The 25779-nt window shown below is 44.1% G+C and overlaps 1 protein-coding gene across 1 annotated transcript; it reads right to left on the reverse strand.

Moving 5' to 3' along the window:
• Positions 1-2648: 2648 nt before the first annotated feature.
• Positions 2649-19727, reverse strand: SRD5A3 (steroid 5 alpha-reductase 3). The gene is made up of 5 exons (XM_039542128.1): positions 19300-19727; positions 11111-11262; positions 6404-6598; positions 4760-4882; positions 2649-4044 (listed from the first exon to the last, which is right to left on the reverse strand). Exons 1-5 carry the CDS (start codon positions 19704-19706, stop codon positions 3785-3787), a joined length of 1137 nt encoding a protein of 378 aa, XP_039398062.1. The 5' UTR covers positions 19707-19727; the 3' UTR covers positions 2649-3784.
• Positions 19728-25779: the final 6052 nt, after the last annotated feature.

Here is a 25779-nt window from a genome sequence, read left to right on the forward strand (position 1 = left end):
TGATGCCAATCCTTTAATATCTAAAATCTGCAGGTTTATTCATAAAAAGAAAGAAAGGTGAGAGTTAAAATTGGTTAAAGGAATCAATTGCATACAGTAACGGCAAAGTTCTTGGTTCAGGCTTGGAACAGTGATGAATAAACTGCTGGCTTAAGTCAAGTATCTGGAGTACATCCACAGCTTGGATGGGTCATTCAGTCCTTTGTTCAGAGCTTTGGTTTGTAGCAAAGTTCCTCCAGGGTAAGAAGCAGGATTGAAGACAAAATGGAGAAGGTGCAGCTGCCTTTTATAGTCTTTTGCCATATGGCCTGTGCTTCCTTTGTTTCAAACACAAACTGCCCAGCACATGGCTTGGAAGCCTTTTCTATCCATAGAAGCAGCAAAGAATCCTGTGGCACCTTATAGACTAACAGATGTTTTGCAGCATGAGCTTTCGTGGGGGGGGCGCTCCAAGCACGGCAGCATGCCACGGGGGGGCGCTCTGCTGGTGGACCTCCCGCAGGCGTGCCTGCGGAGGGTCCGCTGGTCCCGCAAGTCCACCGAAGCCGCGGCATGCCTGTGGGAGGTCCACTGGAGCCGCGGGACCAGCGGACCCTCCGCAGACATGCCGCCCCAAGCACACGCTTGGCATGCTGGGGCCTGGAGCCGCCCCTGGATATTTGCTAAAGTACTTTTTAGCCAAACAACTTGACAGAATCAGTGATTTTTCTGTTTACAAGACTGTTAACTGCAGTGCAAATGCTGAAGTGGGAAATGCCTTGAAGCAAGTCCAGGTGGCCTCCTGGGAATCAAGCCCAGCGCCTGTCATAGAAAACACTTTAATGAGAGATGGCACTAGGAAGGGACTACATCTCTCATTCCCCAAGCTACAGGAATCTTCAGAGATTATTCCACCAAAAAATGAAGTTATGGCTAAAATGTTGAGATTATTACTTCCACGATTTCAGTTGTCAAGGACAAGGTATAGACAAGACACCCCCTCTACCTTAGGGTTATATTTACTATTTACTTGTGGAGAGAGAATAAGGGTATGGTTACACTTACGGTTTGCAGCGCTGGTCATCCAGCTGTGTAGGAGCAGCGTTGGTGTGTGGCCACACTCACAGTTACCAGCGCTGGTGTGTGGCCACATTTGCAGCATTAGCAGCGCTGCTGGGAGTGATGCATTATGGGCAGCTATCCCAGCATTCAAGTGGCCACAACGTGCTTTTCAAAAGAGGGGGGTGGAGTGGGGTCTAGTGTGACAGGGAGCAGGGGGGGGAGAGAGAGAGTGGATTTTTGGAGCCAACACTGTGTGTTTAGCTTCCTGACTTGAAAAATCAGAACATGTTTCCAACCCCTTAGTCTTAACTCTTAATTGCAAACAGCCTGCAGCCAACACGACTCCCCACTGTTTCATTCCCTCCCTGCCTGCAATCTCATGTGATTGTTTACAGCCAGGTACAGATGATCACAGCAAACAGGAGCTCTGTTTGTTTTTTAGATAAGCGGCAACTGCAACGGAGCTCGTTCACAACAAAACAAAGAGAGGCTGCATAACAAAACAAAGAGAGTAATTTATAAAAGCATTCTGGGATACACCTTATACCCTGGAGGCCAATCACAGCGCTGGTGTGTGGCCACACTTGATGACCAGCGCTGCAGCACCAGCTGCTGGAATCCTTATTCCCCATGCTGAGTGAGGTGTACGGCCAGTGCTGCAGCCAGGGAGTTGCAGCGCTGGAAGTGCCCTGCAGGTGTGGCCACTTACTAATTGCAGCGCTGGTGGAGGCTTTCCAGCGCTGCAAATCGCCAGTGTAGCCATACCCTAAGAAACTGTAAACGCAGGGTAGATTTTAGGAAAAGCAACATATATATTCCTGTTATTTAGAAGTAGGTGAATGTCCTGTATAATGAAAGTTTATTATACCTATTTAACACTTGAAGAAGAAAAAAAAACCACCTTTTACATCCTAATATAGTTGTGGCTGTTCTCACTGTCCAAGATACAGGCTGGAGCAACTGCAAGCCCCCAGCAGTGCTCTATTTACCACCCCAGCTCCCCAGGGTATTTTTAGTAAAAGTTAAGGACAGGGTGTGGGCTTCCATTAATTTTTGTTTATTGCCTGTGACCTGTCCCTGACTTTTACTAAAAATACCTGTGACAGAATCTTAATCTTATGGATGAGATAGAGAGATTCTGCTGTGACTGTCAGAACTCAGTATGAGTTTGAGGATTGGTAGCTGGAAAAGGTAGCTTCTTCTCTGAAAACTAAGCAAATGTAAGTGGAAATATTTGAGACAAAAATAATATAAAACACTAGATGGCCACTTTTAGAGTAGCATCATACTTTAAGTTCTGATCTCAGTATGTCAACAACAGTGAATAAGGTAGGGGATTTCTTTTTAAGTCTACATCTCACCCAATATATGTAATTCCCACTCTACAAGTTTGCACAAACTTAACAGAATGGGCTATCGCAATTCTTAATACACCTTGTGGTGAAGGGGGCATCTGAGTTCTATACAGTTTTCTAAGACTGCAAACATAACTGTCCATAGCAAAAGGTGACATTCTTTATGGACCACTGACTTCCCTGTAGCAGAAAAATCTACTTTTTAGGCAGTAGAATGAGTCAGCCAATGGAATACCCATCCTTCCCATCAAAGAGATTTCTCAACCTTTTATTGTATTTGGTATTTCTGAAAGATGTGAATTGAAACAAATATATATTAGCAAAAAATGCAACAGTCATAAGTGGGAGTCTCTTATCCTTATATTCAAAATATCCTAGTTTCCTCTCCCCATTAATCCCATACTCACTCTCCTCTAATACCACCAACTACTTTCAAAATTATCCATAGGAAAATATTTAGAGGCAATGCACCATATTCTTTAACAGTTTGCTTCTTTTATGGTCACGGTATGTGGGGGATGAGTATAGTTTTCTTTTAAAATATTAGTTAAGAGATGAAATACAGTGGTTTCTCCTCACTTTGAGCACCTTCCCTTCCCTACATACATGTGTGTGTTACATATAAAATACAGGCACACACTTTGGCTTGCTACATAACAGCAATGAAAGTGGTTTAAATATTACACATGAATGTCAAATATACAAATGTTAAACATCAGCAATTCTTGCATTTTAACTGTGGTCTTTAATACCATGTACAGTTCAGATTGTATATACTGTAGATATGTCACACCCCAATGGTCCCCCGGCGGGAGGCAGGTCATCACTGTATATTGCTAACGCTGTTGCAAAAATCGCAGGACATTTTGGGAAGAGTCAAAGGTGTGAGTGTGAAATGGAAGATTCCTTTGCAGATTGCAAGAGGCCAAAGGGGACAGAGGAAGAGAGCAGAGAACAGGTTAACTCAACACTGTAGCTAGCTCAGCCTGACAATAAGACGCTACACTGGCCCCAGTCCAAAGTCATGGCCCTAGACAAGAAATCTGCAGCTGTGTTTATCTCTCACTCAGCCACACACAGCCATGAAAAAAGAAAAAGTACACTGAACCAGGGCTGCAGAGATGGAAAACACAGGCAAGACGATGGGGGGGGGGGGGAAGCAGAGCAGTATCTGTCACAGATACTTTATCATTAAATCAAAATGAAACTTTTTTTTTTTCATTAAAGTCCTGTGTAGCTTTGAGCTGGAATCAGACAGTAAGTATTGTTTCACCACAGCTTCTGTAACAGTTGCATTACACATACTCCTGAGAACCTCAGTCTTCCATTACCTTTTAAACAGCATTTCACAGGTTGCATTAAAGACATATTTAACAAAAATAAAGGTTCTAAAAAAGAAATGGTATAAATGCTTTTCGATGTGTTGGGTAGCAGCTGAATTTGTTCACATAGAACTCATGGCACAGAACTGCAGCCAATGCCTGGTTAAACAACACAAACATTACTGCAAGCCACCAGGTTAAGTTTTGAAATCCAAATATGATGGCCATGGCTATATATATTAGGAGTTCAGCAAAATAATGTGGGCAAGATACTCTCTCAAACCAGTCTCCAAAAGGAATGCTGTGGTTCAAGCTTACTACCTTTCCTGTAATTTAAAGAAAGAAAAAAAAGTTAGTTGATAAAGCTTATTTTAAATCCATGCTCTAACTCTTAATCCATATTTATGTATAATTATGGAGTAATGCTGAGCACCTGCAGTTCCCACTGACTTCAGTGGGATTTGTGGGTGCTAAGCACCTCTGAAAAAGAGTCACTTCAATTTTATTACGTGCCTACATATGGATTAAGGAGCCTAATTTTAGCACTCAGGTTTGAAATTGATGACCGTAACTCATTCCCAATACAATGTCTAATGTGATGGTTACTTTAAGAAGTGAGGTCTAAGCATCAAGTGAGAATTTCTAATCATGGCTCAGGAAAGTAATTTATTCTGTAGCCTCTGCGTATCAGTCTCCCCATTTATAACAGAGAGATGATAAACACTTAACTAATAATCACAATTACCTGATAAATGTTCCTAACACATTTTAGACATATTTCTATTCAGGATGATAGAAGTGTGAACTTTGTTTTAAACCTTGCATACTATATATCACCAGCTCATTTCTCTTCCAGATAGACTAATTTAATCCCTTCGAAAATGATCTGCATAGATACATATTCACATCAGCATTCATTTCACTGAGTTTTTGGAAAATACCAGTGTTCTAAGGGATTGGGCTCTACAGAAATTCATTGTGAGACACACTTTTTAATGGAAAAAATTATTACAAACAGCTCCAAGAAGTGAAACATCTCACCTGATTTACTTTTTCTAAGATTAGCTAGAATCACATGGCATCTATGTTGGTGAACAGAGGCCCAAATGTACATCATAATTCCTAGGATGTGGTACCAGCAGATCTGCATAAAGAGGTCTTTCCCTGAATTAAAAATGAAAATAGTATGCCTATTACTACAAGATTAGAAAAAAGTCTGCATTGAACCCTCACCAACACCATTTAAAAAAAATTTCAGCAAAATATATCTATTTAACCTTGCAGCTTTTCCCAGTGTACTCCCCTCTTCTTGAATAATGGTGAAGGGGGCTTTTAAACACAACTTATGCAGACAGTTAATCACACCCTAGTTATGAATTGCTGCAGGCCTTTATTCTTAAGTGCCTGCTACTGCAAATTATAATGAGTCAGTTTTGTTTTGTTTTGTTTTTAAATCAGCTGCTGTAGGAATAAGGGATGGTGCATATTGCAAGCAGAAGGGGTCACCATTTGGTTCAGGCCTCCATATTCTAACATGTTTTTGACTGACAGTGTTTATAAAAGTGTATTCTTATCACCATGTTAGAAGACAGTGCCATAGCTGAGGTCAAGGTATCATTACAGAACTGTGTTGCCTTAACTATACTAGCAATAAAAAAAATGGTTAGAACAGATTACTCTGATTTGAAAGAAATTTGCACTATGGATGGGCCCCAGTGCTTATGCCAATGCACCATCTCTGTGAAATGCCATGATTAGGAAGGTAGAAAATGCACTCAGACAGTGCCACCTAGAAAAGGCTTTGTTTGCACCAAAATCATTCTAAAAGTGCTGTAAAATCAGCATGGAGGACAAACGCTACCTCTAAGATAGTGTGAAATGACTTAAATTCTGTATCTAGTGCTGACCACATAAGAAAAATTAGTCATGTGAAAAGCACACCAGGCCGTTTGGGCATTTTGGTTCATCATGTCCCTATGCAGCAGAGCAAACAACAGCTCAACTGTAGGACCTGGTGCAACATGTTGGCAGAAACAGGTCACATCATTCAAAGAGCTCTACAGGATTCGCAGATACTTAACTGGCCCAAGCAGCAAAGAGAAAGGAGACTATCTGATACTAGATAGGTGACTGGAGGCCAAGAACTAAGTAGACAGACAAAGGTACTGGCAATGGGGCAGGCTCATATTTAAAAGAGGGTCCATAGCAAAGAGAAACTTCAGACTATAATAGCCATGTAACCAGGGAGATCCTGACCTTTGCTGAGCTGGAGGTTCCTTCATAAAGTGGAAGCACCTCATTAACAAAGACATGATGTGTTGGGCCTGGGAGTCTAAGGGACATGGTGGCATACAGCAAACAATGGTACTGAGCTATAAGGAGAAACCACATATAGAGCAGAACAAGGATACATACTATAGGTGTGCATGTGATGTCATGTGCTGGCTAATAAGTCTGACTTTAAGTAACTGCAGTAAGTACTTTTATAGGTCTCATCAAATACCTCTTATCTCACATACACCTGTACACTCTGTAGATAGAACTTTAGAAAGTGAAAAGATTAGGCATACTACTAATCTCTCGCTCACCCATCCCCCTACTCCCACCCTCACCAAACCATCTTGTGATACTAGAAACAAATTAAAAAGAAGCTGCAACTTTGGTTAGCACTAAAGAAGCACTCACCATTGCTGACATTAGCTGGCACTTGACACAGCACCGTTAAGCCAATAACACTATAGTACCCAAGTCCCAAGCAGTACTGTAAGATATGAATGACACCACTGGAGAAGACACTGATGCACAGGCACTCTATGAGCCTTCGAAAGCTGTGTAGCCACAGGAGCATGAGAACCAGGAGGGCAGACAGGTGTTCGTCACCTACAAGTCAAACAGAAGTGACAATCTCAAACTCTCTCTCTTCAAAAACAGAGCTCTGAATTCCCTCTGGAAAACAGTTTCCACTATAATTTGCATTAATTTTAAAATTATCTAGCGGGACATCAGCTATGGAACCTGAACAGCAGGAACGAGAGGAAAAAAAAAATCAGTGCGTGCATTTTTAAGATGACTGTCTTGAAAGATGGAGAGTAAGTCCTTTTGGACAGAAAGGATCTTTTTTAATTTGTGTATATGGCACCCACACACTGCGATGATGAGCACATTTAGCGTTTGTCTTATTATTAGTGTTGCAAAAGGTACACTGACAACCTGAAGGATGGTAACTTAAATTAAAAAAAAAAAAAAATTAAAAGTGAAGGCAGGTGTAAAAACTACCTCCAAATTCCCCAATCTGCCTATTTTTTTAAAAAAACTGCTTCTCGTTCCTCTGTTGGTGTCTGAAAGAACCACACAAAAAGAGAAAACGGACTATAGTGAAATGGACTACACACATAAATTGTCAAAATGCATGATGTAAACAAACTTTTAAGAGAGATTTTTAATTTCTTTCAGTTGCACAGAAAAACCTCAGATATCCAAAATGTAAAAAACATCCAGTAAAACTGGAATTTGTTTTTTCCAAGTTTTGGCTAGGACCTCTGAGCTGTTACAAGATTTACTGACTCATTTTTCAGGCAGAGGTATTTTTTTTTCAGTTGACTGAATGTGCTAACGGTGAATTGTAAAGCAAAATACTTTTTGTTGTTGCTTTTATTGCATTTTGATGATGTATTAAGATAGACCTGCCCCACCCTTTTTAATTTTAATTAATTTATTTATTATTATTATTGCTGAGAATCAGTATCCCCTCCCCTCTGAGTTGGGGAAAGGGAGAGCCACACAGGTCCTGCCCATTTTTCTTGCTAAGGTAAAATAAAAGAAAGGCTAGATACTTACAGTGTGAAAAAACAAAGGAATATATTTTTTTAAATTATGAAAGACTCTTTATACATCCTAAAACAATTGTACAGGGCAAAAATAGTTTTGCTTTGCCGTCCACTTTTAAATCAATTAAACCAAGAGATTATTCTGGAACATCCTTTCCATTACTTTCTTCTGTCTAAATAAAGGAAGGATTACTTCTAGAAAAGGACTGTTGAATAATGGTCAAAGCCTTGAACAAGGCCACCGACCCTCTCTGTGCCTTGGTTCCCTGACCTGTACTTCTTATGGTGGTACTGCAAAGATTAATGTGTGGGTATCATGGAATTCTTTGTTTACAGACTTCCCGAATCTATAAAATCTTTACATAGTTACACCCTAATCTAGAATTTTTCAAATAAAGTATTTCCTTACCAATCCAATGTGAGATCAAATTTGCTTCTTTCAGATCTATTCTAACTTTCTGATGAAGGCAAGGGCTGGGAAGGTGACACTGCACCCCATATTCTTCACAGTGATATGATCATCTGATTATGGCATAATTCTGATGCATTTTGTACAAGGTAAGTCATGTGAGGTGTCATTGGAAAAGTTATGATTTCCTGAATACAACTATCCTATTTGTATGCATGTATCATTTTTGTATCTGAAATTATGAATATTGACTAGGGATCTGTATATCAAATGGGCTTCCTCTGGAAAACACCCACAACTAGCCTTTCAGATACAACAATAAAGAAGCCAGGTGGGGCTGATGGCTCATCAGCAAAGACAATGGACTGTGGAATAGCTAACCTCCCTGTGGGCGTTTTGGCCAGCTTGTAAACAATGGCTGCTATAACACTGCAAGGGCATGTGCCCAGACCACATGTCTCTGGTCTCCATCGTGGGATGTCAGTATTTTTCCACAAACCGGTCTGGCACCCAAGTTTTGAAACAAAGGGTTCCCGCTCTATGCTAAAGCTTTATAAGGCAGGGAGTGACATCATCGGTTGTTCTTCACTCCCCACACAAGGAGACTCCTGGAAAGACCTAAGGAACAAAGACTGAACGGGGGAAATGCTGGAACCAGGCTAAAGGGATTTCTAGCCTGCATATGAAACACCTGGGAATTCTAAGCTGCAAAGCAAGTGTAGCTTGTGCCTTAAGAATCTGCAGCCTGCTTGTACCATCTCTCAGGGTGGGAAACTGCTAGTGTGTTAGACTTTGTTTGCATTTTTGTTTATTTACTAGGTAATGTGCTTTGATCCTCCTACCTGTAGGGCAAGGAGGCACATTTAACCCTGAGCCTCTGATGGATGGAGTATCTGGCTAGTGATTTAGGCTTGGTCTATGCCAGGGCGGGCAAACTTTTTGGCCTGAGGGCCGCATCGGGTTTCCGAAATTGTATGGAGGGCCAGTTAGGGGAGGCTGTGCCTCCTTAAACAGCCAGGCGTGGCCCAGCCTCGCCCCCATCTGACCCTCCCTGCTTCTCACCCCCTGACAACCCACCGGGACCGCTGCCCCCGGCCCCCCCACTCCTGACTGCCCCCCGCCGCTCCATCCAACCCCTCCTCTCATTCCTGACTGCCTCCCTCCCCCGGAACCCCTGCCCTATCCAACCACCCCTTCTCCCTGTCCTCTGACCACCCCTGCCCACCCCCCCATCCAACCCCCTCCCCTTCCTGACTGTCCCCCCCTGTGGGACCACTACCCCCATTCAACCCCTCCGTTTCCTGCCCTCTGACCACCCCAACCCCTATCCACAACCCCACCCCCTGACCATCACCACCACTCTGAACTCCCCTCCCCTCTATCCAACCCCACCTGCTCCCTGCCCCCTTACCGTGCCTGGACCATCTGTGGCTGGCAGGGCTACAGCTGTGCCACCCAGAGCAGTAGGATAGGCAGCCGTGCCACCTGGCTGGAGACAGCCGCGCCGCCCAGCGGAAGCCAGCCACGCCACTGCGCAGCACAGAGCATTGCGTTGGCAGCGCAGTGAGCTGAGGCTGCGGGGGAGGGAGACCAGCAGGGGAGGGGCCGGGGCTAGCCTCCTGGGCCAGGAGCTCAAGGAGCAGGCAGGAGGGTCCTGCGAGCCAGATGTGGCCCGTGGGCCGTAGTTTGCCCACCGCTGGTTTACACTATAGTTAAGCTGCCTCATGTTGACCTATGTTGTGTCTACACTACAGCCTTGCTCCCACCAATGTAAGTGCTCTACTACACTAACATCATAACTCCACCTCCACAAAAGGTGTAAGGCTTACGTCAGTGAAAGTGAGAACAGGTGTCCACATGGCACTGTTGTAGCCAGCACTGCAAGATATATACATGCCAGATGTGTTAAAGATTCATATGTCCCTTCATGCTTCGGCCACCATTCCAAGGACATGCGTCCATGCTGTCAATAACGATCCAAAGCAGTGCGGACCGACGTATGTTCATTTTCCTTATCTGAGTCAGATGCCACCAACAGGTGGATTTTCTTTTTTGGTGGTTTGCATACTGTAGTTTCTGCATGGTAGTGCTGCTCTTTTAAGACATCTGAAAGCATGTTCTATACCTCATCCCTCGCAGATTTTGGACGGCACTTCAGATTCTTAAACCTTGGGTCTAGTGCTGTAGCTATCCTTTAGATAGCTCACATTGATACCTTCTTTGCGTTTTGTCAAATCTGCAGAGAAAGTGTTCTTAAAATGAACAACATGTGCTGGGTCATCATCTGAGACTGCTATAACATGAAATATACGGCAGAATGCGGGTAAAACAGCAGGAGACATACAAGTCTCCCCCAAGGAGTTCACTCAAAGTTAATTAACACTTTTTTCCCCTTAAAAACAAGCATCATCAGTGTGGAAGCATGTCCTCTTGAATGGTGGCCGAAGCATGAAGGGGCATATGAATGTTTAGCACATCTGGTATATACTATATATAGCTTGCAACTCTGGCTACAAAAGTGCGATGCGAATGCCTGTTCTCACGTTCAGGTGACATTGTAAATAAGAAGCGGGCAACATAGCAAATGTAAACGTAAAACAACTTGTTTGTCTTAGCAACTGGCTGAACAAGAAGAACTGAGTGGACTTGTAGGCTCTAAAGTTTTACATTGTTTTGTTTGTGAGTGCAGTTATGTAACCAAAAAAAATAATAATCTACATTTATAAGTTGTACTTTCATGATAAAGAGATTGCACTACAATAGTTGTATGAGGTAAATTGAAAAATACTATTTCTTTTCTTTATTATTTTTACAGTGCAAATATTTGTATAAAAATAATATAAAGTGAGCACTGTACACTTTGTATTCCGTGTTGTAACTGAAATCAATATATTTGAAAATGTAGAAAAACATACAAAATATTTAATAAATTTAAATTGGTATTCTCTTATTAACAGTGTTATTAAAACTGACATTTTTAAAATTGTGATTAATTTTTTTTAGTTAATTGCATGAGTTAACTGCGATTGACAGCTCTAGTATAAATTAATAAATTAGGGATGAGTAGCTGATGCATTCTCAAAGGGAGGTCAGGAGAGTATACCAGTTCTGCGTTACAACATCTGTGCATCTGTCCACAACATGTGGAGTACTTGCCCACATCCTGGTTCTGCGAAGCTCCACCAATAGCACTGAGCAAATCCTGAAGCCATATTGGGAAAGGTCTTGATAGGAACAAAGCTTGAATAAGCAATAGGAGCAGGAAGCCGTTCCAGACCACAGAAAGAATATAAAAGTGAGAAAACCACCTGTGGAAGAAAGAAGCAGCAGTATTAACTTTCTGGATTTTTCAATCAATTTTTTCTTATCACTCCTTTCTTCAGTGTTGTAATTCAGTGACCAGGTCATTTTCATTTGGCCTAACCTCCCACAAAAGACAATGGGGCCTTTTATGGAACTACCAGATGTCTACCATAGTCTCATTCCAACACTGTCTTTCCCAGTTATATGCTGCTCAGAATACTAAACCTCCCACTCACTGTATTTTTTTCCATGTTTTTAGACCCTTCAGGTGGCTGGACTGGAAAACTAGAAGAGTGAGTGGAGACCACACAAAACAAGTGCAAGACTCAAGGCTTTAAATAAATACATACATAAATACAAACCACACAGCAATACATGAATGTAAAATGAAATTTTGAAAATATAAAATCCTTTGGTTAGAACTTGCACTGTTAAAAGTCTGAAAATATCATGTTTTAATACCCCAGCCATTCTGCCTGGAATTATTATCTGGGCATTTCCATGCTGTTGCCTCTAAAAGTGTTTTCATCTTCTTCACCTCTTCTGGACAGACTATGCAGAGCATGGAAAAATTACTACTGTTCTGCATTTGTACAAAATCACCCAGACACCATTACACAGCTGGACAGTGTGTTGTTTTGTCACCACACAAATCCATGAGTCTTTAAATTGTCTTGTAGACCTATGGATTATTCATCTCTCTTGATATCTTTAAGGCAAGACTGGATGCCTTTCTGGAGCATATGCTTTAGATAAACACAAGTTATTTGGCTCAATGAAGGGGTAACTGGATTAAATGTAATAGCCTGTGATATACAGGAGGTAATTCTAGATGATCTCATGGCTTCTTCTGCTCATAAAAATCTATGAATACAATCAGGACATCTGGTGATATCTGCCAACAGAATAAACATTCAGGATGGGCATGCTCAAAGTTTTCTGACCACAGTACTTCCTCGGATGATCTTATACTGACAAAGTTTTGACTGTATTTAGCTTCAGAATATAGCAAACTGACCTGGCATTTGAGGTTGATGACTTATTTTTCAAATCATATGGGAGACAGAATGCAGAGGAGTTGGATATTCCACAATGGCAAACAAAGATGTGCATCACACTGAGAACTTTCCAGGGGCTTAATAAATTTGACTTTATGGGTAACATGATCAAATTCTCCTAATCACTTAAAATGGGTATAAAGAACAGGAGTACTTGTGGCACCTTAGAGACTAACAAATGTATTAATTAATAAACACGACTGTTACCCATTTTAACAGGTTTCAGAGTATGTTCTACAGTGTTGACAGATCTCAGCTGGGACCTTTAATTTCTCTGGATAGACAAGAGTGCTCCATAAGAGTATTGGGCTTGTACCCAATGCAGAGGCTATCATTTGGGAGCAGGCTATCAGCCTCTGATCAGCATTCTACAACATTCTCTCTCAAACAGCAATACAAAGTCACTCACACAGATGGAGAGCTTCATTGTGCACAGAGCAGCCATTTGCTCGCTTACAGCAGGCAGACCAAGCAGGTACAGATTTAATTTATCTGAAAACACTCTTCGTACTCCAGTCTCTGAGCAAACAACATATCCATACAGCAGGGGTTGTTATAGTAAAGTAGCACTTTGGGCTTAAAGACAAACAGAACTCAAACTGCTATGAGTTTTTATGCAAATCAGGTCTCCACTTAGCCCATATTCAAGTCAAATTCAAGTCTTGTTTGATATGGGCAGCTTAGACTCTTGGAGAGGCCTCCAGCAGTGGAAAGTTTATGTGGGGAAAGGGATGGAACAAAGGCTGAAGAGGTAGATAATGAACACACTCTTCCCTCTCCTCTCTAAACCCCTCCCAAGGGTTTTTCACTAGTTATTTTAATAGCTGGTTGGTTGGTTCAGTGTTATGACTATATTCCCATAAATAACAGCTCAAACACATATGTACGTGTGTGCAGGTGTATGTGTATTTTAAACTATTTATTTGTTTAGGAAGTTTTTAAACACATCTATAAATATCAGAAACAAAACAATCATTACAAGTTAGCTTTCATTTATGTGGGAATATAGTCATCAGAAGGTTATATTTAACAAGGTGTTACCGTATTACAGAGTGAGCATCATTACAACACGTGTGTCCTTTCTAGTCATTTTATTAAACTGAGTGAAATCTCTACGTACACATTTTAGCCCAGACATGTCTATCAAATGCTAATATTTAAAAAATAAATATTAGCCAGGTGTACTGGTTCAAAAGATTTATCTTTTTAATGTAAAGAGTGGAGTGCAATTACTACTAAGGCTACTTAAAAGAGTTGCTTAGCCACTGTCGCAGAGGCCAAGGGGACTGAATTCTCAATTACAGTGTGCTGGCTCTGCTGCAGATAGCAAGCCCTGCAAAGCCAATTAACTTAAGATGTCCTAGTGCTATTACAGTATACTATAGGAAACCTTGCCTCCAAAATGCTCTGGGACATTCAGGATCAAATCATCCCTCCTGCCTCCACATGCAGAGAAGATAAGACTAGAGAATGCCTACTCATAGGCAGGGGTACAAAGACGTGGCATTCACCACTTATGACATCGTACCGCCTTTCACACAACCCTGCAAAAGAAGCCTCTTCATTGAAATTCAATGAACTCCATGGAGAGGAGGAGGAAGAGGAGAAGGAGAAGGGAAAAGAAAAAGGAGACAAAGGATGCTTTCCACTGAGTCACATCCTCCCACAATTCCACAGGACTTAATTGGGCAAGTTAATGACAACCCTGTTAGCATACGTTTGCACCTTTTGTGATGTGGAACTTCCCTTAAAGGTCTGGAGCAGTGTCAAGGTCCACGTACCCGACGGTCTGACAGTTTTGGAGCCAAATCGATGGCTACTTTCCTGTGACGTAAATCACACTTCCACAATGGAAAATTCTATTAGCGCAAATTCACTGAGTTTCATTACCATTATGGGGGAGTAGCGTGCATAAAGGATTAATTTAGCCTCACAATACTGTGCAGTAGTAGTAGCTATGCCCTGTTGCAGGGCTGGGACTAGAAGCCAGGAGCCCTCTTCTCTAACTTTTGGGAAGGATTCTCTAGTTGATAGCGCACTCAAGAGATCCAGGTTCAATTCCCAATTCAGACACAGATTCCTTTTGTGAACATTGGCAAGTCACGTGATCTCTCTGCCTCAGTTCCCCATCCAGAAAAATGTGATATTTCCCAGAGGATTTCTGAGGATAAAACCCATAAATAAGTATGATGCATTTAGAAATCATGGTGGTGAAGGCCACTGCGGGTCTAGACAGACAGCCAGATAGCCTAGATACACATCTTCAAACTCATTCAGGTCATTCTGGAGAATTGCAGGGAGTCTTAAGGAGAGATTAATAAGAATGGGACTTTTCAGCTTGAAAAAGAGAAGACTAAGGGGGGTTATGATAGAGGTCTATAAAATCATGACTGGTGCAGAGAAAGTAAACAAGGAAGTGTTATTTACTTCTTCTCATAACACAAGAACTAGGGGTCACCAAATGTAATTAATTGGCAGCAGGTTTAAAACAAACAAAAGGAAGTATTTCTTCACACAACGCACAGTCAACCTGTGGAACTCCTTGCCAGAGGATGTTGTGAAGGCCAAGACTATAACAGGGTTGAAAAAAGAACTAGATAAATTCATGGAGGATAGGTCCATCGATGGCTGTTAGCCAGGATGGGCAGCAATGGTGTCCCTAGCCTCTGTTTGCCAGAGTCTGGGAATGAGCGACAGGGATTTATCACTTGATGATTACCTGTTCTGTTCATTCCCTCTGAAGCTCCTGCCATTGGCCACTATTGGAAGACAGGATACTGAGCTAAATGGACCTTTGATCTGACCCAGTATAGACATTCTTATGTTATGTCTTATTTGAAGCAATGTATTATATTTGTCTGAGCTGAGTGATTTGCAAAACTTGTGCACTTGTAGAATGTGCTACTTGTATCACCTGACTAGCTCTACAATAAGCAATTTTGAGGGAGTATGTGAAATTTGTTTGTGGTTTTAATCTTTATAAACTAGCTAAAATTTAAGGAGGGCAGAGCAGCTTGCCACCTTGCATGGGGCCATGCTGATTCTCCTTGCATATATGCTTGTATAAAATAAAGGAGCCTCAGGCTGTCTGATCCAAAAATCAACCGTTTGGTCAGTTTTCCACAACACATATTACTATGGCTCTTTGGCAATATACACTGGGGAGGGATAGCTCAGTGATTTGAGCATTGGCCTGCTAAACCCAGGGTTGTGAGTTCAATCCTTGAGGGGGCCATTTGGGGAACTGGGGTAAAAATCTGGGAATTGGTCCTGCTTTGAGCAGTGGGTTGGACTAGATGACCTCCTGAGGTCCCTTCCAACCCTAATATTCTATGATTCTGGCTCCTTCTCAGGCTGGCCACCCCTGGTCTATACACCTCTCCTGATACAGGGCAAGACACACTGGTAGGGCAGCTTGCACTGCTGATGATCATTACATGCTTTTGCACTGAACAAACAATTCAGCCTCCTCTACAGTAGCCATCTTAGCATCTTTCATTCCAAGACCTTAAAAATCAGTGATGCCAGCTCTCCAGGTTTTGAGGAGAGTCTTGTCACAGGCCCAAGGACTCGCTCCCTGAGAGGGTCCCATGGGGAGGCAAATTAGCATTGTACGTTGCTAACACACTTGCAAGCATTGCAAGGCATTTTGGGGGAGGGTCAAAGGTGTCTAAATGTAGTGTCAAAAATTCCTTTGCAGGTTGTGAGAGGCCAAAGGAGGAAGAGAGCAGAGAACGGGTTAACTCAACACCTCAGCTAGCTCCGTCTGAAGATAAAATGCTGGCCCGGGTCCAAGGTCATGGGCTCAAAAAAAAAAGTTTGCAGCTGCCCAGCCATGAAAAGAGGAAAACTAAGTAAAGCCAGGCTACAAAAGTTGCAGTAAAAAGAGTAAAAGCAAATAAAACGGCAAAGGCCAACAGGTGGGGGAGGAAAACAAAGTCTCTAAAGCCAGTGTGTTTTGGAAACGCCGAGGAGGCCACAGCAAGCCAGTTTAAACTGGTACAAAAAGCACCAGGAACAGAGGACCTTAAAACAAAAACACCCTCCAAAACCCCCAACACTTAAAAACCCTCCCAAGAGCCAAAGGCAAAAAATCACAGCAAACCCCGAACAACCTGGGCCCAGGACAGAACTCCCTTCTTATGTTACACCCAGGCTTGGCCAGCCTCAGGTAAAGCATGTGTAAGCATAAAAGTGGGTTAGGGCTTGGGGCACGAATGCTTTCTTCTTTTCTATAAGTGACGTGGGAAACACCCATCACTCTCCGCTGTTATTTTATTAATAAAGCTTTAAAATGTAGACACTTGGTGTGTTTCATCATCTCCTCCCCAAACAGTCATGTGGCTTCAGCCTAATCACCTGATGCCTCAGGCAGATTAGTAATATAAATGTCACATTTTTGGTGGAGAATTGCGGAGGCCTGCAAAGTGTGCCAACTGTCCTGCCCTTGGTATTTCACGTTTGCTCTGCCCAGCACTGTTGGTATTTCATGTTGAGGATTTTATAATTACAGGTGTGCCCCACCCTCAGTCGTAGCATGGCTGAAAACCGGAGAGGGGTTTAGCATTCCTCTCTCCTCCCTGGTTGACAGGGGAAGGGTGCAGGTGGGTCAACCCCCGGTCGTAGGAGGGCCGGGCAACAGGAGGTGAGCTTAGAGACTCTTGCTCAACACGACAGATATCCTTGGTGCACACACCCTCAGCAGTGGCATGACTGAGCATAAAAGAAGAACTTAGAGTTTCTCGCTCTGCCCCGGGAGGGGCTTTGTATTTGGTGTATGAACCCTCGGTGGCAGTAGGCTGAGTAATACAGAGGGAGGCTTAGCGTCTCTCCCTCTGGCCCAGTGGGATAACATTGGAAGCTCCAGTGCTGGTGTGGGCTACATAAAATCTCAAAATATTAAAATAAAGTCTTAAAAGTTGTATTAAGGGTTTGTAAGATGTTCAGGAAACAGAAAGGTACAGCTGTGGACTAGGGAGTCCCACAGTCGTGGGAAATGGCATCAGCGATGGGTTCAGGGCCAGACGTACGGGCATTAGGGAGCGTGGACATGGTAGTCTGGCTGCCCGGTCAGCTGGCGTCACGGGAGGCAGGTGAACCTGATGCCCAAGCCACAGGGGAGGCAGCAAAGAGGAACAGAACACTGCTGCCTCTTTCAAGAGGGGTGGGGGTGGGGGCTTGAAAACCTCTCCCAGCTGGAAAAGGCTCTCACCAAGGTGGGATACAATCCCTGGGGTTCTGTGGCGGAGAGTCAGAGAAGGGTGCAAACTTTGCAGAATTTGTTAAACCTATATGCCAAGTATAAAAAGCAGAAGGGTAAGAACCTAGAGGCAGCCGTGGAATTAATTTGAACTGCAGCAGCCATGTGGTATCAAATGTTATTGGGACAAAAAGAGGAGTTGGGGAGAAGGAACAAGATGTGTGCCTGATTGCTGGTGGAAATTGAGCAACTAAAAGCACAAATTACTAACCAGGCAGCAACCCAAGCCTACGCCCAGGACAAGTTACAGGCTTTAAGACAGGACTTTCAGGCAGAAAAAGCAAAACGCACCCGGTTCTTCAAGAACTTGTCAAAAATTTACCTATTCGTGTTCATCAGATGCCGCAACAGCAGTGTGCTTAACAGTTAAAACGTCAATTGGCTGTGTGTTCAGTCCAGGTGGCAAGCCTCACGGGGGATGATTCGGGTGACCCTTGTGAGGGCTTTGATCTCTCCCCTTGTGAGGATCCTCAGTTTTGGGCGGAACCTTGTTGCACCCCTATAGCGACCCTCATTAAGGCCAAGGAGAGGTCCAGCGGGTGAAGAGGAAGGTGGTCATATGTATGGCACCCCCAACTACAAAGCGCGCCCGTTGGGGAAATTCCAAAAAGGAAAGGGACCAGGAGGGGTGGGGGCTAGTTAAGGAGCCCACTCTCCTTGCTAAATTGGTAGTGAAACAAAGCCTGTGCCCATAAAAAGGGGTGGTTCAACAAAAAAGCAGGATCGGGCCCAGCAAAGCAGACAGGCAGCAGACAAAGAAATTGGAAAACTGGTTAAAAGCCCTAAGGGCATAACAGCAAAAGTAAAAAAAAAAAAAGTGCAAACATGGGGAATTTAAACACCTAAAACGATACTTAATAAAATCTAAGTTAATTAAAATGTCATTTTAAAAAAATAAGCAAGTAATTTAAAAAAAAGTAAAAAGTTATTTTTAGCTTTTGCAGAGTTAAGCAGTTAAACATTATAAAAGTATTTTAAAAATTCTTGGTTTCTTTGCAGCTATTCTAAAGAAAAATGGGCCCTTTTCCAAAAAAAGTCTGTAAATAATCCAAACCAAAAAAACCCCTATCTAAGAAAAATCATTTAACTATAAACAATTTAGTAGTCAAATTTGCTAAAATAAATAAATAAAATAAGGGGGGTTCTATTGAAACTTTGCCCCAAATATACATAAAAAACATAATCTATGTACAGCTATGTAAATCTGACACACTCTCACAATATCTGGTGGGTTCTTAAAGCTCCAGCTTCTGGAGTCATGGGATTACATGATAACCTCAGTCTTCATTGTAAAAAAACAAAACAAATCTACATTTCCAACTCCCATGATTACAGAGAAAAGCTGGAAAACATTAGGAGTGGATATCAAAGCCCAGAAACCACTAGATGACCACAAAGAAACATAACCCAATATTAATCAAAACACACATAAAAAAAACCGCATAAACTTTTCAAGCCAATCGCACGACTTTTCAAAGCCAGACCGGACTGGCACCACTCCTGCAGCCCTTTACACGGCTGAAGACGGGGTCTGTTGCACAAGCACACCTCACCCACAGGGCTGAAGGCTGCATGGCTAGCGTGGGGCTCGGGGGCATGGGGAAGGGCCGGTACCAGCCTGCCCAGCAGAGCCACGCCGCCCAAGGCCCCTGCTAGGGCGGGCTCGGGAAGGCGGGTGTCCCCGCGCCAGGGACGCGCTAGAGACCCGGCGCTCCTCCCTTCACCTCTTGGGCACATCCAGAAGCCGCAGCCAGGCTGGGCGCTGCCCGCGGCCGCTCTTGGTCTTCCCGTAGCGGGTCAGGTCCTGGAAGAGGCCGGCTCCCGCACACGGGGCCTGCAGCAGCTCCAGCAGCAGCGCGGCGAGGAAGGCGGCGGCCAGCAGCAGCCAGAGGGCGCCGAGCGCGGACGCCATGGCCCGGGGGGGGCTCCCTGCACACGGACACGGCACGGAACCGGGGCCAGGCGGGACTGAGCACCGCCCCGCCGCGGAGCCGAGCTGTAGCTGTGGGGAAACGGAGGCGGGGCCAGCCACCTCCGAGCTCAGGGGGCGGCCCGGGCAGTCTCCCCGCTCCACTGGGAGGCGCGAGGGGAGCCCAGAAACCCCCTGCCGCCCCCCGTCAGCTGTGCACATGTGACCCTGGGTGCCCTCAGCCTTGATACCGGTATCCTGTCTGTCTGCCGTCCCCCGCCAGCACCGGACTGCCAGGCTGCCGCTGCCCCCGCCCCCTCGCCTCTGCTCTTTCCCAGGCTCCCTTGTACCAAGGCATTTAAAAACAGAAACGCTGAAAAGGAAACAAGCTAAAGAGAAACTGCTGAGCTTCAGTTCATTTGCAAATTTGACACCATCCGCTCAGGATTAAACAAAGACTGTGCATGGCTTGCCAACTACGAACAGTGCTGCCCAGAGGATTCGGGGGGCCTGGGGCAAAGCAATTTTGGGGGGCCCGACCATAAAAAAAGTTGCAGTACTATAGAAGAATAGATTTAAAACTTTTATTAAGATGATGTTTTACAAAGTGAACGGTACAGAGTTTAAGCATAGAAGTTTCTGGTTATCAGGGACTAACATATGGATTATCGAGGGTGCAAAATTTGGTTTAAAATCAAGTGGCATAAGGAATACATAATCTGTAATATCCCCGATTGGGGGGTAACAGGTTTATGGGTCGAAGTACAGACATTGAGATATGAGGGTGTGAAGTTCATAACGTGGCTCTGTTTGGGTGTGGAGTATAATGAGAAGATATGATGATGAGGATGGATTGACCCTATTCTCATGGGGGCCCCTGAGGGACCTGGGGCAAATTGTTCCACTTCCCCCCCCCCCCCCCCGGGCGACGCTGACTACAAAAGCAGTTTCTCCTCCCTTGGTGTTCACACCTCAACTGCTAGAAGAGGGCCTCATCCTCCCTGATTGAACTGACCTCGTTATCTCTAGACTGATTCTTGCCTGCATATTTATACCTGCCTCTGGAAATTTCCACTACGTGCATCCGACCAAGTGGGTATTCACCCACGAAAGCTCATGCTCCAATACGTCTGTTAGTCTATAAAGTGCCACAGGACTCTGTCGCTTTTTACAGATCCAGACTAACCTGGCTACCCCTCTGATAGCTAATATAATGAAGCATCCTGTAGGATGGCAAGCAAGGCGCGGCCTGTGTCGGTTCTGTACAGCAAAGCCATTGCCTATGCATTTGTGAACAAACTGTGCAGAGAGCTCAATTCTTGCTTTAAAATGTATGGAATAAAAAAGGGGAGCAAATAAATGGAAACACCAATACATCTCTCACACAGGAATCCTCGAGTTAACACTCTTTTTGTGAGGACTGTAATAAAAAAAAAAAGTTTCACTTCAGTGTTAAAGGAACACTTACAATTTAAGTGTCATACTCACCTGATTTATTTTACCTATTGCTGTTACAAGCAACACCTATGACTATTATAATAAAAAGATTACAGAAGAAATTTTCCCCTCTATTTACAGTTTGTTTTATGTTGTGTATTTATCTGCACTTTATGAATAGTCAACTGCATTGTTCTTTTTGTGTATTGTTCCCAGATTTGCCCGTTACTTTGGGGTATGCTCATTTATTAGGGTTATTTTTCAGGATCTGTAATTCTATCAATGTACTGCTTGTGTCACCTGTGTTCTCATATGGAGCTCTACTCCCTTCTGCAGATTCCCTCCCAATGGAGCTATCCTACAGGACCTAGGTTCCCCAGGGCTGGGTACAGACAGACACACAGACACAGTCTGAGAAGACCAGGTTAATCAGCACTCCCAAGCTGACCCCTTATATATCCCTGGACCCAGTAGGCTGGGTCAAGCAGCACACCCAAGCTGTCACCCTCATATGCCATGGGCACTGCACCGGAATAGAGTACACCTGAGCAGGCTGGGTCGAGGAGCACTTCCAAGCAGCCACCCTCATATGCCCCACGTTCAGCACGTCCCTATCCCCACTTTCACTTTGCAATTGTTCTGGTAGTAACCCACTTGATGAGCAAACCCCACAGGATTTTTGGGTGCTGCAGGGATCTTTAGTTTAGGTACAAGAAGCGTTGCTGCCGAGAGAGAGAGAAAGCAACCAGCTTAACCATGCAAGTTATTTATTGCCAGGTAATAACCATACAAGGGGAGCCAGACAAACAAAACAGTTATAATATTAAATGTAACTTAAATTTAATTACAAAAGTCAGGTTTAGAAAACTATAACTGATCACACAAGTCAGGGTCAGAAGACTATATCGGGGGAGGGAGGCGCGTTTCTCACCACTCCGTGAAGCTTGAATCAATCAGGGTTCCCAGGTAGTGGGGGTAGCTGAGTGTCCGGAGTCCTGGAGACAGGCAGAGCCCCCAGCATGATCAGTCAGGAGAAGATGAAGTCCCAATGGAACTGATGCAGAGTTTGGATCCAGGCATCAGAACACTTACCTAAGTATGGGAAGGGGTTTTTGTAGAGGAAGAACAATGGTTCAAGGGAGAACACTAGATTTGTTTATGGGTAAACTGATGGCTCAAGGGAGTACACCAAAGTTGTTTTGTCCAGGCAAGACAATAGGAACTGATTATTCCTGGCTATGGGTGTTTCTTGCAGGGAGCTCACAATGCAATTAGGCAGCTTCAGTATTTTGGATACTAATAAAGGATTTATTACTAGAATTGGTCTGATAACTACTGAGCTGGGTGTGTGCAGGTGTGGGTTCATTAACATCTGGAGCAGAGATTCCCCATCATGCAGTGCTTCCCTGCTTTTCTTGTTCCAGAGTTCCCTGCGGTTCTTGCCTTGGAATCTCTGTTCTCCATTCTGTATGCTAATGGAGATGCCTCCCTGTCCCATCTTTGATGCAACTGAGGATAGGGGAGTTTCCTTAATCCTGTCACCCTTGTCCGGAGGGGTTTAGGTGTCTCTTTCACTGCCTTTTCATTACTTTTTGTAAGTATTTTTTCTTCTGATTGGGTTTGGTTCAAGCAGAGGGGTAGATCTTTTGTGAGTCAGACAGGCTGGGTACTGAGCCCTGGTTCCCCAAGAACACAGAGCTGATATTTAACAGTATTTAGTTATTTAGATTTTTATTTCTGTTCAATAAAAAAGTGCCAGTCCAACACTCTGGGTCCCTTGGCAATCATTTAAAAAAATACATATAAATAGACAGACCCATCAGTTACCCCAAAATCAAATCAGAAAACCCAGGAACACCATAAACATAATAAAAATAATTAGTCTCCTCCCAGATTCCTACAGAGTGTGGGAGCCCTTTCCATCGCCTATTGCAGTAAGGGTTAAAAGGTGGTCTTTGTAGCATGCCCTGAAAATCAACAATGTCAAGATGATAGTGACTAAGAGAGAGAATTGGGGTCCAGAGGAAAATGCCTTGCTAGCCTCCCTGTTTTTATACCAGTGGGGATCCAGCTCAGGTGGAAGCAATGATTTTATTATTGTGTATTAAGTTTTAAAGGATAATTTAGCAATCCCACTGAAGGTATATTGAATGAATTTTCAAACTTAGCCATGGCACATATGCAGAAGTTAATGGTTTAGTTAATGAATTCACAGGGAAACATTCAAATATTTTAAAAATGTTTTGTAATATAGTGGAACTCTGATTTTATTAATGTCTCCAAAGCCACCCAAACCTTCATAAAATCAGGAACCCGCTGATTAGGAGCTGCAGAAGAAAAGGGAACCAGCTTCCCCAAGGTCAGCTAGGGGACTTAAGGCCTGATCTGCGTACAGTTTTTTTTCCCCATAATACCACTTTGGTTAGTGGTGTGATTGTTCACTAATATAATTATGCCACTACAGCCCTTAGTTATACCACTATAAAAATGGTATAGCTTATTCCTCTTCCCATACAGGATTAAGCTATACAGTTGTAAGCAGTTTTAGAGCAGTATAATGACGTGCATGCTAGGTGGGCTGTACCATTTAGCTATACCAGTATAATATAATACTTTTTTTGGTGTAGACAAGGCTTGTGCTTTATAAATTGGCTTAAATACTTTGCTGAACTAGGGCCTAAGTCATGCTTCAGTGGTTTCCAGAGTCACATTTATAATAGTGTCATAACATTTCTGAAGACCATTTTAGGCCATGTCCACACTGGAGAAATTTACAAAAAAAAAAAAAAAACGTGTTGCCACTAGTTCATCTGCACTAATGTTACCTGCTTCAGGTTTAATTGATGTGGTAGTAAAAATGCCAGAAGCCACTGGATCCTTGCCTACACTAGGGCTGACACTAGAACATGTGCAACTGAACCATTTGTTGTGCCAGTGGCAATATTTTGGTAACATTTCCTAGTATAGACAGCGGTTAAAACATTCTCTGCTAATTTATATACCAGAACCTTAATGGGCATATCAGCACAACGTGTTATAATAATCATCAGAGCCAACTTTTTGCTGACAAAGCTTTGAAGCTCAATCCAGTTTACCTGGGAATTCAAGTTGAAAGAGTCATACACCAGTGTGGGAATTTCATAGTTAAAATATATAAAAATTAAGCACAATATACAGGGAGATATTTGATTGGCTCTGTTAGGGCTTGTAAGGGGCTCGTCCTTCTCAGGCACGGCAGGGAGCCAGGGCGCCTCCCTACAGGCAGCAATCCATCTCGGGCTCAGACCCCTCCGCAAGGGCTGAGCAAACTAATAGTCTCTGAACAAGGCAGAGTCCCGGCCCTTTAGCAGGGCCCGAGTAAACACAATGTCTATAAGCCCGGCCCTGGAGCAGGGCAGGCAACAAGCAGTCCCAGCTCAGGCCTTTCAGCAAGGCTGAGCACACACAGTATTTAAACCCAGGCCCTTGGGCAGGGCGGGCCGGTAGCGGCTCAGGCTCAGGCCTTTCAGCAGGGCTGAGCAAACACAGTATCTAAGCCCTGGTCAGGCCAGGGGGAGTCTGCCACCCTTGGAAGGGTGGCAGGGGGAACGCAGGCCCTCCCACTCCACTGCGTTCCAGCCCGGGGCCCTAGCAGCGGCAAAGATTCGCTGCAGTCAGTGGGGATCCTAGCCGCAACACACTGACATTGGCTCGGGGTCCCCTGGAGCCAGACTGGGGTCGGCTACCCCCGGGCCACTTCCAATTTCCCCCTCCCTAGGTACCTGTCTCTCGCCGGCATCATCCAGTGGGTCCCAGACCATGAGCTCTTCAGGATACCGGGCGTAGGGGAGCTCAGGCGACTCCTCCGGATACCGGGCGTAGGGGAGTTCTGGCAGCTCCTCCGGATACTGGGCATAGGGGAGTTCTGGCAGCTCCTCCAGATACCGGGCACGGGGACGCTCAGGCAGCTCCTCTGGGTACCAGGCCCAGGGAAGGTCAGGCCAGCGCTCCTCTGGATACCGGGCACGGGGAAGGCTGGGCCCGGCGGGAGCTCGAGCACCGGCATCTGTCCTCTCCAGCAGCCTTCCCCTAACTGAGCGCTGGGGCCGGGCTTTTCTACTTCCTGTCCTGCCCCTTGACTTCCGGGGCGCGGGGACAAGCGGCGGTGGCTCCGCCCACTCCGGCGCCTGGTCTGGTTCATCCTCAGACGCGGCGGGGAGCCAGGGCGCCTCCCTACAGGGCTAATTCCTGCTGTGATGCCCACTTAAACTTGAACTATCAGAGTCTTAGCTCAGAATTCTAAATTACATCTGTTTGACTTTCTTGTCCTATCATCTGTGCTTCATTAAAATATAATTCAGGTGATATTTACCTTTCTAAGATTTAAAATAATTCTATAACATTTCCCTATTAGTTGTTATTATTATTATATGTTGCTGAGGATAGTGATACCAGTCAGCTCTGTGTTCTTGGGGAACCAGGGCTCAGTATCTAGTCTGTCTGACTCATGAAAGACACTTCCCCACCCCATACCAGACTCTGCTTGAACCGAAATCGATCAGAGAAAAGGCTTGCAGAGAGCACTGAAGGGAATTGGGAGACACACCTAGACCGCTCCTGACAAGGATTAAGACATCTCCATTTGCATTCAGAATGGAGAGCAGAGACAACTCTCCTAGCCTCAGCTGCATGAAAGATGGGCCAGGGATTAGCATACAGAATAAAGAACAGAGAACCGCACTGAACTCTGGGACCAGAAAAAGCACGGAAGCATTGCAACATGAGAATCTCAGCTTGAGATGTTAATGAACGTACGCCTGCCCACACCCAGCTCAGCAGTTATCTGAGCAATTCTAGTAATTAATCCTTGATTGATTTC

This window comes from Mauremys reevesii, linkage group 5 (assembly GCF_016161935.1).
Source record: "Mauremys reevesii isolate NIE-2019 linkage group 5, ASM1616193v1, whole genome shotgun sequence".
Lineage (NCBI taxonomy): Eukaryota > Metazoa > Chordata > Testudines > Geoemydidae > Mauremys > Mauremys reevesii.

What these genes read in the sequence shown, in the direction of transcription:
- SRD5A3 (XM_039542128.1), bottom strand. Translation starts at nt 19,706, where the DNA reads ATGTGCACAGCTGACGGGGGGCGGCAGGGGGTTTCTGGGCTCCCCTCG. An exon ending in TTCGCAGAACCAGGATGTGG is followed by an intron (nt 6,599 to 11,110) that starts GCAAGTACTCCA and finishes TTTGACTTGTAG; the next exon opens with GTGACGAACACCTGTCTGCC. An exon ending in GCCAGCTAATGTCAGCAATG is followed by an intron (nt 4,883 to 6,403) that starts GTGAGTGCTTCT and finishes TTTTTAATTCAG; the next exon opens with GGAAAGACCTCTTTATGCAG.